The 16,166-nt window shown below is 42.0% G+C and overlaps 1 protein-coding gene across 1 annotated transcript in view; it reads left to right on the top strand.

Annotated features, from left to right (window-relative positions):
* The window catches only part of postna (periostin, osteoblast specific factor a), a 63,453-nt gene that overhangs the window by 23,366 nt on the left and 23,921 nt on the right, over positions 1–16,166 (top strand). The window contains 6 exon segments of the mRNA XM_084320722.1: positions 3,967–4,031; positions 6,700–6,857; positions 7,500–7,664; positions 10,663–10,809; positions 12,068–12,209; positions 13,958–14,170. Of these exon segments, the coding sequence (XP_084176848.1) occupies positions 3,967–4,031; positions 6,700–6,857; positions 7,500–7,664; positions 10,663–10,809; positions 12,068–12,209; positions 13,958–14,170 (890 nt within the window).

Here is a 16,166-nt window from a genome sequence, read left to right as displayed (position 1 = left end):
GTGTTTATGTGTGCAAGCATGTATGTGTGTGTGAGTGTGTGTGTGTGCGTGCGTGCGTGCGTGCGTGCGTGCGTGCGTGCGTGTGTGTGTGTGTGTGTGTGCGTGCGTGCGTGCGTGCGTGCGTGCGTGCGTGCGTGCGTGTGTGTGTGTATGTGTTTGTGCACGTACTGTATATGCACAGGCACTTGTGTTTATGTATGTGCGCGTGTCAGTTCAGTACGCGTACCTGTGCCCATATGTCTACACATCTGCCATATCGCTTTCACTGGAGCCCATCTGGACACTACACTGGACTGGCTCAGCCAATGAGGCAGCCAGACGCCTGGTTGTTGGTTAGTTCCACCTCCGATTTATCCTCCATCCATTATACTGTCAGAACACACCCTGGGAGCAATGACATCATACATGCCTGCCAGCCAGCAGGGGCCTTCTGTTTATGCTCATTATACCCATTAGCATGGATGCATGTAATGGTTATTATTACGATGAATGATGATCATTACACCATATACTCTATGTGTACAAATGGTACTAAGACTGGTCAAAGCTGTTAACCATTTTTAGGGATCAAAGGGAAAGAAGGAGTGACTCTAAATATGTGATGATTATAGTGTATTTAATGTCAGCTTATCCTTTGTGATGAAATGTTTTTCATGTTTAGCTTGAATTCAAGTTGGCTTTCGTGGAAAATGAATGGTTCCTTTGTAAGTGACTTTGGAAATATCCCCTTTCTGGTATGGCTTCCAGTAATAGCATCTGTATTACTAGTCATTTCTGGAAGGAAAACAAACTGTTCAGTTCAGGACCTGAACACTGTTCAAATAAGCCTATAGTATTTGAATGGGGGGAAAAAGTTAACATGATTCCACTATGTTGAAATACAAGTTTTGAATTGTTTAAATGAGTACAACGTTCCATGTCCTTCCTGTTAGAATAGAGGTCCAGGTGGAACCACTGAAGCACTCTGGTTCAAAGCCCATTTATATAATTAAGCATAGGCTCACGATAGGCCATGATATATAGTTATTATATCACAGTTAAGGACCGTGGTTCGGCCCAACGCGAGCTGACAGCCCATTAGCTGTGATATAATAACCACATGACACGGCCTGAAGTGAGCTATTGCTTTTATAAAATGGTTACCAAATAGGCTATGGCAATATGAAAGTAAGACACACTTCAATTTAAGTAATTTTTATTAGTAAATAATAATGTTCAAAATAAAATTGCTAGGGCGGCCGGGTAGCATAGCGGACTAAGCGTCTGTCTACCACCGCAGAGACAGTGGGATCGAATCCAACTGCCCGCGGTGCCTCCGGCTTGGCCGGTCGTCCGTGCTGACACATTGACAATTGGTAGTGTCAGTGGGTGGGAAGCCGGTGAGGGTGGGTCCTGGTCGTTGTAAACAGCGACTCCTACAGTTCGGTCGGGGCGCCTGCACAGCGAGGAAAAGGATCTGGGGGAGGTAGTGTGATCCTTCCACACGTTACACTCTCCCAGTGAGAGTCCGTGCTGCCAGGTGAAAAGAAGCGGTTGATTGGCTGCACATGTGTCGGAGGAAGCATGTGATAGCCTCCACTCTCCCAGACCGACTGTAGGGGGTAGGTGCGCGACGACCAGGAAGGGGATTGGGAATGGCATAACGACTAACATTGGGATTGGAGAAAAAACTGAAAAAGGAGGGGGAAAAAATATAAAAAAATTTAATTTCAAATAAAAATACAAATTGCTAGGCGGTTACTATGCAACATTCACACTAACAACTAACGCGGGAGATTGAGAGTCTGTGACAGGAATAGGGTCGACGCATGCCCAGTTTAATTGGGAATCCCCATTCAATGTGAAGTTAACAATCATAACCGATCGTCCTGCTATATTCCTTTATCTGTAATTCATCATTCACCCCAGTTAGTAGCTAGATGAATACATTTACTAGAAGCAGCAATAATCAAATAATCTGGATAAAATGATCGCTTTATACGTCTGATTCAGATGACACAGCCATTTTGAGCCTCTCTTGGTCTATATAATGGACATATGTGTGTATCGTGATGCAAGGGCACTAGGAGGATTCCTCCTTTTAACTGGGCATGTGTCAGCCCCAGTCTCCTCCGTGGACCAGACTGTCTTATTTAACAAGGGAGTTGAGAGATGCGGAGTGATACTGACTTGTGAAAAGGAATTAGAATCATACCTGTGGTTATATAGTACGCTCATTATACCAATACCATGGCTATGAACCCATCAGATTGCTTGATGCCTTCCCTTGTCTGATGATGGCTGAACTTCTTTGGTATGCCGTACTGTGACATGATTTTCCACAAATTCTCCCAGTCCAGGCTGCCCTTGCCCTCCGAAGGTCATTAAATTCAAAGGTTAGGGAGGTGTATCATTTCAGGGTCTGGAGTGGACCCTGCTTGCTGGTCACTTGGTTCTTTGTTCATTGCAGTAGACTGCCTTTCCAGAATGATCACGCCTTTTCCTGGCATGGATATGAGCAGTATTCCCCTGTAGCTGTTGTTGCAGTCTCTGTGTCATGTGTTTTGGGAAACTTTGCTAGATGGCTTTCTGTCAAGCCATGTAATACTTCTTCCCAGCCTTGTCCCAGCAGCTGTTGTAGCTGTTAATTGCCTTAATTATCACGGTCTGCTGTGAGGTATTCTCTCCTTGTGCTAATTTTTCATTTTCTCTGATCGCCTTTCTTAGTTTTATTTTTTGTTTGTAATGTTGACATGCAGTGTGTGCTGGAGCAGGGATCCCGACCTTGTTTACACTTTGAGTAGGTAAAGAGACCGACCTTGTTTACACCTTGAGTAGGTAAGCAGACCGACCTTGTTTACACCTAGAGTAGGTAAACAGACCGACCTTGTTTACACCTTGAGTAGGTAAGCAGACCGACCTTGTTTACACCTAGAGTAGGTAAACAGACCGACCTTGTTTACACCTTGAGTAGGTAAACAGGCCGACCTTGTTTACACCTTGAGTAGGTAAACAGACCGACCTTGTTTACACCTTGAGTAGGTAAACAGGCCGACCTTGTTTACACCTTGAGTAGGTAAGCAGACCGACCTTGTTTACACCTAGAGTAGGTAAACAGACCGACCTTGTTTACACGGTTGAGTAGGTAAACAGGTGAGGACCGACCGATGACCTTGCATGCTTTGCATTACTCCAGTTCAACATCAGTGTCCTCATCCTGTTGTGGGCATGACAGGGAAGGGTGAGGCAAGGTGCAGCACAGACAGACCATGGCAAGTTCAATGGAATTACCACACAAATAGCCTACAGTGTTATAATTTATAATTTAGGTTTTCACATTTTTGGGCCAAATTATATAGTTTCCTTACGGCCCGATAGCAAATGTTCTAGAGGAGTGATGATGGATAGCTCTGTTGGTATAAGCATCTCTTCGACTGGGCCTCTCGGTTTATGTGCCACTTCTGTTTAGAATAAGCTTTATAAACTTTCATATTGCCATCATTTGGTGGCCATTTCATAAAAGCAATAGCTCACTTCAGGCTGTGATAATATCACGGAATACAATATGTGATAATATAATGTGGTGATTACATCACAGCAAAGGGGGTTGTCTTTGCTTCACGTCTGGCCGGACAATGACCCTTGGATATAATAACCAGTGCCTATTGTGAGATATTGCTTAATTAAACCCTGTTACTCCACTTTTCTTTTAAAATAACTAATAGTATTAATACCATATATTATTACTAGTCATTAACCATTCAATCCCTATGTCACAGATTGCATAGATATTACATGTTCACCATGTACAATGTGACATACATGAATCATTATTAATGTGCCACATACCTCTTTAGAAACAAGATTTGATTTGCACATTTTTGTTGCTATACGCTTCCAAGTTCAGCTTTAAAATGTTGGTATTTTTCATGCTTGGCTGCTCTATGTCTGTCACAACTCTGATCTTTGTGTGTTTGTTATCGGCAGGATGGTTCTATATGAGTGCTGTCCGGGCTACATGAAGCTGGATGGCATGAAAGGATGCCCTGCAGGTAAGTGGCTGATGGACCCCATGTTGTCTACTAAATGTCTACTAAATATCTACTAAATGTCTACTAATTATCTACTAAATATTCCATCCCAGACATATTGGTCTGCAAACAACAGGTGATTATTAAGTTACAACTGTGGCCAATGAGCTGTGGCATTGCACCATATTGGTTGGCAAACACATAATGAGAATAGGCTACTATTAAAGGTAGGTGCTAGATCTCACAGCCCAGAAGAAAATTGTATTTGTAGTAGTGGTAGTGGGAGTGGTTAAGTTTATGGTTAGGGATAGGTTTACAAACAACGTTTAAGGTTTAAAATGTTGACGACTTGTGGCTTTGGAGCTTGGCCAAAAACTGATGACTCCCAATAAAACTCTGATGACCCCATGTGATCTAGCATCAAACAGCCACACTGGGGTGACCTTTAGAGTGAGGGGGCCAAAATGGGGCAGATCTTTCCATCCACGGTTAACCGTCTGATTGATTTATTGATTGATTGATTGATTGAAAACTTTATTAACAGATTGCAGAATGGGTACAGTACAGTACAGCTCAATACACACAATTGTTAAGGGGATGCAGACCAGAGAAAGACTTTCGTCTTGTTTAAATCAGGGTCCCCCATTTTCAATTCATCATAACTGTAGTGTGGTAGTGAAAGGGTTAACCTTATGTAGTGTGGTTGTGAACGGGTTAACCTTTTGGTAGTGTGTTAGTGAAAGGGTTAAGTGGTGACTCATTTTAGTGCAGCATAGGTGGCAAAAAGCCAGTAAGGCTTTTGAAATCGATTCCCCAGGAATTGGCTGGATGCGCGGCACACACTGGACAACTTACCTCAAATAGATTCCCAGGTGTGGGTGTGTTTACCATGAGATGAGCTGCTGCAGTGTGCGCCGCGTTCCCCTCTAAAGTGGATTGGTCTGAAATTACATTTTCAAATTGGGCTGTCAGAGAGAGAGATTATTGTGGAGATGGGTCTGGCAGTGGGAGACTATTGAAAAAGAGCCTGGAACGAATGCCCTCACTGTTTACAGCTGGGACCGCCCACAGACTCACTCATGAGTTACGTTTATTCAGCATTATGTAGGCCTACAGCACACAATACTACTACTGTAAACTCCTGGAGATGGAACGCAATTGTGCAATTTTATTGAAGAGATTTATTTGCGGTTTATTTAGACATTTCACTGCCAAAAATCATGTATTGTCGTGAGTCTTGTATTAAAATGATCTCAGTAATATAAAGCAATAGAGAAGACGGTACCCCAACGCTAGGCACACTTACAGGCCCCGACTTCGCAAAATAGTTTGACCTAATCATGCAGGCTATGACAAAATATGCAATATCATTGTCATCATGACAGGTGAAACAATAGCCATGCTTACAGAGTCAAGATGATCTCCTTTCACCTCCCGGACATGCCTCCACTGAGGCGCACAAACAGCCAAATGAGGAACAGGCAAAGCACAGCATGGCATGAGGGCTTGAGCAGGATAGGATAGAGTGACATAGAATAGAGTGGAACAGAATAGCATAAGTGGTGAAAAGACGTCTCATCAGTGCGCTCTTCTCTGCCATCCTGTCGTTTAGCTTCTCCCATCAAGGGTTCAAAATCATGTCAGAATGTTCTTTCTGTAGCTTCACATGCAGGCTTGAGGACGCTCCTGTGATGTAACATGCTCCTTCTTGATTCATTTTAAAGTGAAAAAGCTGTGATAACAAGCCAGGGAGATGGTCAGGGGGCATTAAGGTGCTTCTGTAGGTCAACAAACTGTATGAACACATAACCTAATAACAGCGGATTGGGCAGTTTTACACAATGAGCAAGACGTCTTCATCTTCATGTCCCATCTTCTTGAATCTTAACCCTGACCATTTCCATCTTCTGTGTCATCAGTGCTGGTTCTTCATCCACATCATTCTCTCTGCATAATTCATCCAAAATAGTCAAGTCAGCTGGGCATGCTAGCATGTGATCTTGCTATTGTGTTGCTTGCTGGGCACTGGCAGAGTTGAACTTGACACAATTTGCTGCGTCAGACAATGTCCTGTTGTTTTCAAGGGCTGGTAGGAACTAAGGCAACCAAGTCACTCTGGGAGAAGAGCCATTCTTCTGGCCCGTGATTTATGAGACATAATAGAATGGTAGACTTCTTGCTAGATGAGGCTCACTGTTTAACACGTCTGTCCTATAATGTCCCATTCCCGTTTTTCTTTTAACCCTTTCACTACCACACTACCAAATGGTTAACTCTTTCACTGTGACAATACAGAAGGTTAACCATTTCACTGCCACACGACAAAGGGTTAACCCTTTCACAACCACACTACAGAAGGTTAACCTTTGAGAAGATTGTTCATTATTTTTCTGTTTTAATTTTCTTTTTTATTCAATTTCAAATTATTTTATTTTATTTAGTATTTATAGTGATATAACACATTTATACATTAATATCACATGACTGTAGCATTGCTATTCTGATATTCCAGGTTGTCCTGGAAACAAAAGATGTATATAATTTTTTTTGCAATACAGGGTTGAGGTTATACATGCATTATTACACAATTAAACCAAGTGAACTTAAAATAGGAAAGAATTTATCAGACTCCAACGGTCAGTTGCTTTTTCTTAAAAGTGTGAGCATCCCCTCTTCTCTTTCCCCCCAGTGGCTCCCATTGACAATGTCTACGGCACCCTGGGCCTGGTAAAGGCTACAACCACCCATCGGTACGCTGACATTTCCAAGTTGAGAGAGGAAATTGAAGGCAAAGGCTCCTTCACCGTGTTTGCACCAAGCAATGACGCTTGGGACCAACTACCTTCTGTGAGTAGCTATGGGGGGGGGGGGGGGGGGGGTCTGACATTTTTTCAAAGGAATAGCGATGGGAAGAGACTAAAAGTATGATATTTAGCAACAAACACACAGTTTAGTGTCATCTCCCAGATGTCTGACTCTCTAGTTTGGTGCTTCCCAAACCTTTTATGTCAAGGATCCCCAAATTGATGTACATAAGGCCACGGACACCTCTTTGAGAAGATTTTGCCGCAATGACCTCCCATAGGCCAATGGTGAGAGAAGCGGGCTTGTGACTGGAAGGTTGCTGGTTTGATCCCCTGGACTGGCAATAAATATCTGAGTGGGGGAAGTGAACAAATAATGACTTAACCCCCTACAGCTACAGTGAATACAGTAGTCAGGATGTCTTAAATGGAGCGGACAGATTCCTGGTATTTGTGGAAATGGTACTTGATAAAGATATTCTATTTTAATATATGAGAGGATTTTTGTTGTTAGATTCCATATCTGTCTACTACGGTCGTTGGGGAGATACAGTAACAGTGGATAGAGTAAACACCTATGATCAGAGTAGTCATTCTTACATCTCTCATTACATGTAGTCAGTGAATTAAACGATTCCTCACTCTTGCTGGGGACCCCCTGGAACTAATGCTGTGATTGGTGCAGGTGGTGCGGTCGGCCCTGGAGGACAACGTGAACATTGAGTTGTACAACGCTCTTCACTACCACATGGTGAACCGCCGTCTTCTGACCAAGGATTTGAAGAACGATATGACCGTCACTTCCATGTACCAAGACCTGGGGCTCTACATCAACCACTACTCCAACGGGGTCAGTCCATAACAAGTGTAAATATGGCTATGATTGTATGGAAACAAGATTCTTTGGCGTAAAGGGTTGCGATACACTGGGGCAACTTTTTGGGGGCGACAATGATAAGGTAATGTGCATGCCAACAGGATTTGATGTGAGACAGAGGGAGAACATTATAGAATCTATCTGTGCAACAATATAATAGAATAGAATAGAAATACTTTATTCATCCCGAGGGAAATTTGGCACTACAAATCGCTCGGAGTAAACAGTAAACATTTAGGTAGACAAAAACCAAAGTCACGAATAAGAATAAAATACGGTCCGGGATATACATTTCCTATGTTATGTATATACATTCTAATATAAAATATACATAAAAAATATACAGAAATATACAGTAAGTGTAAAACTGTAAAATTAAAAGTAAAAGTAAAGGAAGATAGTACTGTCACCCTGTGCTCATTGATGCAGTGAGGCACAGTGATACATTATGAAGTATGATGGCTGTCGGAATTAAGGACTTCCTGTGCCGTTCAGTGCTACATCTTCTTAGTCTTAATCTAGCACTGAACATGCTCCTCCTGTCAGCCAAGTCTGTGTATAGTGGGTGGGAGGGGTTGTCCCTGATGGCATGGAGCTTAGCAAGGCTCCTCCTCTCCGCCACCACCGCTAGAGAGTCCAGCTCCACCCCTACCACATTACTGGCCTTCCTGAGCAGCTTATCCAGCCTGTTTGCATCCCCCACTCTCAGTCCGCTGCCCCAGCAGGTCACAGCGTACAAGAAGGCGCCCGCCACCACCGACTCATAAAACATCCTCAACATCCTTGTACAGACGTTGAAGGATCTCAGCCTTCTGAGGAAGTAGAGTCGGCTCTGGCCCTTCTTGTAGAGTGCCTCTGCGTGTTTTTTCAAGAGGTTGCCATGCAATTAGTACAATCATGTTGTAAACATTAGTTTAACGTAAATGTACAGTATATTTCCTTACTATCGTGTAGGCAGCAATGCAAAAGGCTTCTCAAACGGTAAAGTTAACAAAATGTCCTTAAGTCCTTAGTGTTTGACAAACGCATGGCGCAGGTACAGAAGTATCTACTTAGTAATATCATACCCCGACATACACATGACATGATGTCATCAAGACAAAGCAGGCTCTCTGTCCTCAGGGATCCGTGGTGGTGGAACACATTTCAGGAGAGCTGAAATTACACCAGACTAAAAACACTATTATTATTCACAGTTATTCAATTGATATCTCACATACAATTTAAAAATAATATTTTTTCATATTGCCTCCAAGTGAAGCATTGGAGTTTGGCACTGTTAGATGAACAACAACAACAACAACAACAACAACAACAACAACAACAACAACAACAACAACAACAACAACGACGACAACAACAGAGTTGTTAGTTTTGTTTTGATAAAAGCATCACCTAAATGACTGTAAATGTATGTCAGGAAAGGAATTTTGTAACACACTTTAAGTGACATTTAAATGCAATATTAATATTATCTGCCGGGCTTATATCCATCCTAAACCATCCTCCGCCAGCGCTATTTGTCTATGGAGATGTTCACCTTCTTTGCAGGGCTATAACTTTTTAAATTGTATTGCTAAATTGACATTACTATGGCCCATTCAACATCAATTATCTATCGTTCAGGATGTAGGAACGTTTTACTTTTTCATTCACACATTCATACTAAAATACCGTCTAGAGTATAAATATGTTTTTATCGTTTTCTGCAGTATTTCATAGAACGTGAGATATAGGCCTAAATGCATATATTAGATGATCAAATGCAGTTTGATACCGATCAACGTTATATTAAAAATGTCAACTGTACATGGTCCTAAACGTCATGACTGGTCATCTGGGGGTGAATGGAGAGGGGGGGGGGTCGTTTATAATTCAATGACCGACGTTAAATGATTCATGTAGTATGGGTGATATATTGATCAGAGCAGTTTGTATCGAAAATGGTAAAGAAAAACGCTGAAACTCACCCCAGTCTCCTCGTAGCGTTGGGTGATGAGAGTGGAGCAAAAAGATCGCTATTATAGGATGTTGATCGATGCGATCCATTTCCGGTTTGTATATTACTAATACACGTCCAAATCATGTTGATTATTGAGTTATGGCAAATATTCATATCGACGGTGTCTATATTGAGCCCTGGGACGATCACCGAGTGGCCGGATGAAAATAGGGGACGGACCACTTCCGGTTTGGGCAACTTCCTGTTTGGCAACTCGCCGATAGGCCACCAGGTGGCGGTATTGAAGCGTTGCAGAGTTGTGCCGAGTCCCACAGCATCACCCAAGACTCCGTGGGTGAAATATGAATACCATGATGAAAATATTAAATATTGATCTCAAAGACGCCTTACGGCGTCATTGGCAGATTACGCATGGCGGAGAATGACGTGTTAACACGTCATCGGCGGAGAATGGGTTAAGTGAAGTCCTAACATGGCAACTGACCAGGGCCTTAACTAGGGATGTCCAATATTATCGGTCTACCGATATTATCGGCCGATATTGACATTCAAATGTTATATCGGAAAATATCGGTATCGTATTTTTTTTTTTTTTTTTTTTTTTCTTTTTTTTTTTTTTACATTTCTATAACCTTTATTTACCCAGGCAAGCAAGTAAGAACAAATTCTGATTTTATTTATTGTCAAAAGTATGCATAATGTTATGTTAATTCCACAACAAGGCATATGTAATGTTAATTACCTGAAATTATTCCGTTTTTTGGGGGGGGAAACCCTGCATATATCGGTATCGGTTGGAAATTAAGAGTTGGACAATATTGGTATATCGGTATCGGTAAAAAAGCCAATATCGAGCATCCCTAGCCTTAACCAATCATCTTTAAACCCACAGCACGACATGTTGTATGCAAAGGAGGGATTTCGCTTGCGCATCATGAGATATACATCTCATTGCTTACCTTCTGTAATTCTCTAAACAACTTGTAAAATCTCTCTCTCCCTGTGCAGATTGTGACAGTGAACTGTGCCAGGATCATCCATGGGAACCAGGTGGCCACTAACGGTGTGGTGCACGTCATCGACCGTGTCATCAGCGCTGTGCCCAATAATATCAAGGGAGTCCTGGAAAACACAGATGAGCTCTCCTCTTTCACTGTATGTACAGCACACAATACTACTACTGTAAACTCCTGGAGATGCAATTGTGCAATTTTATTGAAACCATTTATTTGCGGTTTATTTACTCTAGACATTTCACTGCCAAACATCCATAAGTCTTGTATTAAGCAGCCTCTCAAAAAGGTCATGTACTGCTATAGACCCTTTTCAATGGAATTGCGTTTCTAGACGACAGTTTGTAGCCTGGGCTCGAGTTTATTCCCTGTCAACTATTGCATTGGCAAACACTTCAACAAGGCTTATTTCCTGCCCTGCAGCATGAAATACACTTGGGGCCCATTTAGCATGTTTATGTTCTCATTCAAGTTTAAAAAGGTCTATAGCCATGTTAATACAGTACTAGTAACATTTTTAGCAGCAGTTTTGTTCCAGGCAAATAAGTATCCATTTTGTTCACACATCCCATGACAAAACTATTATGTCTATGGGGGTCGCTGATTTTATATTTTTTTCCGTTTAAAGTATTGTTTTTTTCATCTTCAGTTATGATTAACATTTCATCAGTTCGGTTAGATTTCAAATGATGTTTTCTTGTTTTATTTTTAATTTTTAATTAATGTCCATTCTTTGTATATTTAATTTATTCATGAGTCACAGCTTCAGTTTTTCCAACAGTCAATGTTTATAGAATAGTATACTAGTGGTACCTGTTTTGTTTACAAATGGTACTAACAGTAAATGGTCTATATGGACATAGTAAGTAGCCTATCAATGTATTGACAATTAATCACAGCCCATTCATTAGCCTACTAGATAATTCGTTGTCCACTCCACTCACACTATAGTAAACGTCAAATGACTAAAACATACACACAAAAACAGGTTCATTTAAATTTTATTTCAGTTACATGTAATGCATGTAATTCGATGCAGTCAAAATGTTTATTTCTGAATCAAACTTTATTTATTTATTCATTTTTCAGTTTACTTTCTCCATGCGTTTCTGTTAGCCTCTGATAGCTTGGTGCTGACTGTGTAGCCTCCTCGGCCATGGCTCTGGCCTCTGGTTTGGTGCTGACTGTGTTGCCTCCTAGGCCATGGCTCTGGCCTCTGGTAGCTTGGTGCTGACTGTGTTGCCTCCTAGGCCATTGCTCTGGCCTCTGGTAGCTTGGTGCTCACTGTGTTGCCTCCTAGGCCATTGCTCTGGCCTCTGGTAGCTTGGTGCTGACTGTGTTGCCTCCTAGGCCATTGCTCTGGCCTCTGGTAGCTTGGTGCTGACTGTGTTGCCTCCTAGGCTGTGGCTCTGGCCTCTGATGAGATGGAGAAGCTGGGGCAGCCCGGCCACTACACCGTGTTCGCCCCGACCAACGATGCCTTCGAGAAACTGGGCTCTGGCTATCTGGAGCGTATCATGGGAGACAAGGCTGTTATCGCAGGTAAAAAGCCACACCGATCTCTAACAATAGCTTAAGATTATAGCATGCCATTGTCAATATGTTTTAGCTTTGTTTGACCCTACGTTGTAATAAAAAACAACAAAGCCATTTAGGGGCTTTGCTTGAAGTATACTATTAGGGGTCTATAACATTCTAGGGTTAGAGGAACAATTTACATATCCCAACTTATTTCTCATTCAGTCCTGGCTAAGGCAGTCTGTCTTCTTTGGCGTTAACATAAGAGACCCCACATCACTGCAATGGCATTTGGGTTACAAACCAAAAAGTCCTTATAAATACACACATGAGGGACACACTCAGGACACACAAAAAGCAGGAAACGTGTGTCTCCACAATGTCAGCTTATCTGCTTATTCACTGAGTCACTGGCTAGTCGGGGGCTGTCTGTTCATGTGAAGCTGGTTTGTGGTACCCTGAGTGGGTGGCGGAATCCCAAAGCACATTAAAACCTCAGATGGATTCTCAGACAGTTGGCAAATAGCTCGACTAACCAGGCGTGTCACCACATCGTCCAAAGTAAAGATGGGCTGGTGCCTTTTCGCTCTGTTTCAAAAAAGAGAGGCTTGAGCCATGGAGGGAAGTAAAGCTTACAATAAGCTCCCTGATTGTCTCTGGGGTTTTGTGGGTTCGCAAGAGTTCACTTGTAATTAAATCTGCATGGCATCAATTCTGCACCCCAGTTCCTCTCTTCTTTTGACGTTTGGACTCAGTTGGAGGTGTACTTCTATATTTAAATGTTGATAGAAGTGTCTAAATATGACCTGGAAGACAAATGAGAACACTTATAATGAAGTATACTTTGTGTGCGTGTATGTATGTGTGTGTGTGTGTGTGTGTGTGTGTGTGTGTGTGTGTGTGTGTGTGTGTGTGTGTGTGTGTGTGTGTGTGTGTGTGTGTGTGTGTGTGTGTGTGTGTGTGTGCATGCACGCACATGTGCATACAGTATACATGCTTTCCATGCTTTCCATGTGTATGCATACTGTATTGGGTAGTAACCACAACTGTAGTCACGCTTATATCCGTACATCAGAGTGTGAGAATGCTGTGGCTGGGGTTTACTCTAGTTGTAGTACTTGGATTATGTAATCAGTATACGGTCTGTGACTCTATGATTAAATAACTTTTTGGATATAACGGTTGTATATCAAAATTCCATAGAGATTATTGATATAATGTGTGTTGCATTATGAAACACAATTTGAAGAGCAGAACAACTGAATCACATGTGACCCGTCCCCCTGTGATTCTGTTGATCCAGCACAAAATGCCGATGGCCCATCGGACATCCACTGAACATTGTTTCATAGGGCGGAGTAAAAAGTATGTAAACTCTTAGATTAGAGGGACAGAGTTAACCTATGACATTATTTCTATTTGTGGGAGCTATCAACAGCTGCTCCGGTTTGTTTTTGTTAAGGTATTAACATAATTTATATTTTTATTTCTGATGATAGTTCTCTGAAGAGATTTTGACCTCAGATCTGTACACATGTCCCCCTTTTCGACGAGCACCACATACTTGCAAAATAGTTATCTTGTTTTATGTGTCTCTTTGCTACCATATTCCTTTGTCGTCCTAATTTGATAAAAAACTGTCATTTTATGAACAGTGTTGCTAATAGTTCCCACCTTTTTCTCTCTCTCTCTCTCTCTCTCTCTCTCTCTCTCTCTCTCTCTCTCTCTCTCTCTCTCTCTCACACACGTACCCCTTGTTTTCCTCCCATCAGCCCTGGTGAACTACCACTTGTTGACCAGTGTTCAGTGCTCGGAGGCCATCATGTCAGGGTCTGTGTACGAGACGGCGGAGGGCAGCACCATAGAGATTGGCTGCGACGGGGACAGTCTGACGGTCAACGGCATCAAGATGGTGCTGAAGAAGGACATCGTCGCCACCAACGGGGTTGTCCACCTCATCGACCAGGTGCTCATCCCCAACTCAGGTAAGATGCCTGGTTTTTCATTATGATAATGCTGACCTACTAAATATATGAATATATAATTTTTTTCCTTTTGAAAAATGTGGTTATTTTTAACTTAAGGTTGGGAGTAGAGACCACACCTCCTTCCCATCTCTACCACACCTCCTTCCCATATCTACCACACCTCCTTCCCATCTCTACCACACCTCCTTCCCATCTCTACCACACCTCCTTCCCATCTCTACCACACCTCAACCACACTCTGTGATATATACATATCTGGCAGCTCTCTATCAGTCTATACATATACTGTACATATACCTGTCAAACCTGATACAGTAGCTCTCTATCAGTCTATACATATACCTGTCAAACCTGACATCTCTCTATCAGTCTATACATACATATACCTGTCAAACCTGACATCTCTCTATCAGTCTATACATATACCTGTCAAACCTGACATCTCTCTATCAGTCTATACATACAGTATACATGTCAAACCTGACAGCTCTCTATCAGTCTATACATATACCAGTCAAACCTGACATCTCTCTATCAGTCTATACATACAGTATACATGTCAAACCTGACAGCTCTCTATCAGTCTATATACCCCACCTCCTCTCCATTTACCAGCTGTCTACCTCTATACCTAGGATGGCTTAGAGTAGACGACAGAGTACAGCAACTTGCAATGGGCCTGGTCTACAAGATACACTACACAACAAAGGTACCGATGTACATGTCAAAATACTTCCCAAAGGTCAGTGAATACCACAATCACAACACCAGAGGGAGCTCCACAAATCATGTTACTGTAAACGCAGATTCGGCTCAAACAAGGGACTAAACACGTTTCGCAATTATGCCACATCAATGTGGAACGCCCTACCCAAAGCTGTAAAGCAGTGGTCACCAACCTTTTTAAGCCCAAGATCACTTTTTTTTTTTTTTTGGTGAAGGCAAGATCTACCTATTGAAGCGTTGAGAGAAAAAGTCAGCCAAGATTGTACTTTAAACAAAATTACTTTTATTTGCCTGTATTCTAATTACATGCAATGCTTTGGTCCAACATTAAAACGTCAAAGTAGAACTATTATGTACTTTCTCAGTCAGTGCTAAGTGCAGTCATCTTATGCAGCATCACTTTTCACATCAAAACAAAAGTAGAACTGTAATGTGGACTTTCTCATATTATTAACATTGACAAACATATTTACAATTAGCATTTTATAAAGTAGAACTGTAATGTGTACTTTCTCAGTCAGTGCTAAGTGCAGCATTACTTTTCACATCAAAACAAAAGTAGAACTGTAATGTGGACTCTCAGGGTAAAAAAAAAAAAAAAAAAAAAAAAAAAAAAATGCATGGAAAGATCTACAGGGACAGTCTTAAAGATCGACCAGTCGATCAAGATCGACGGGTTGGTGACCACTGCTGTAAAGGAATGTGAATCAATACCCACTTTCAAAAACACTCTCAAAGAACACCTATGGGAGACTGCAATTCGAAACTGGCCCCTGCAAATGTCCTAACCCAACCCCCTCCAATGTACAGTAAATGACCAAGTATGGCTTTGTCAATATTCCAATGTACAGTGTACAGTGTCCCCCACCCCCCCTACCCCCCCCCCCCCCACCCAACCACCTCCAATGTACAGCCCCCCCCCCCCCCCCCCCCCCACCCAACCCCACCCCACCAACCCAACCACCTCCAATGTACAGTTTCTACATCAAAATGTATATACTCTCTTTTCTGGACTCTTTTTGTATCACAAACAGTACTGTATTTGCAAATCTGGTATGTCATAAATGTAAAGATGTAGCAGTACTGTCTATCTGTATGTTGTGTGTGTCATATATGTTATGATGAATTGAAAATGGGGGACCCTGATGTAAACAAGACGAAAGTCTTTCTCTGGTCTGCATCCCCTTAACAATTGTATGTATTGAGCCGTACTGTATTGTACCCATTCTGCAATCTGTTAATAAAGATTTCAATCAATCAATCAATC

Source organism: Notolepis coatsorum (assembly GCF_963971535.1).
Source record: "Notolepis coatsorum genome assembly, chromosome: 8".
In the NCBI taxonomy this organism is placed as follows: domain Eukaryota; kingdom Metazoa; phylum Chordata; class Actinopteri; order Aulopiformes; family Paralepididae; genus Notolepis; species Notolepis coatsorum.
This window is presented reverse-complemented; position numbering and strand designations above follow the sequence as displayed.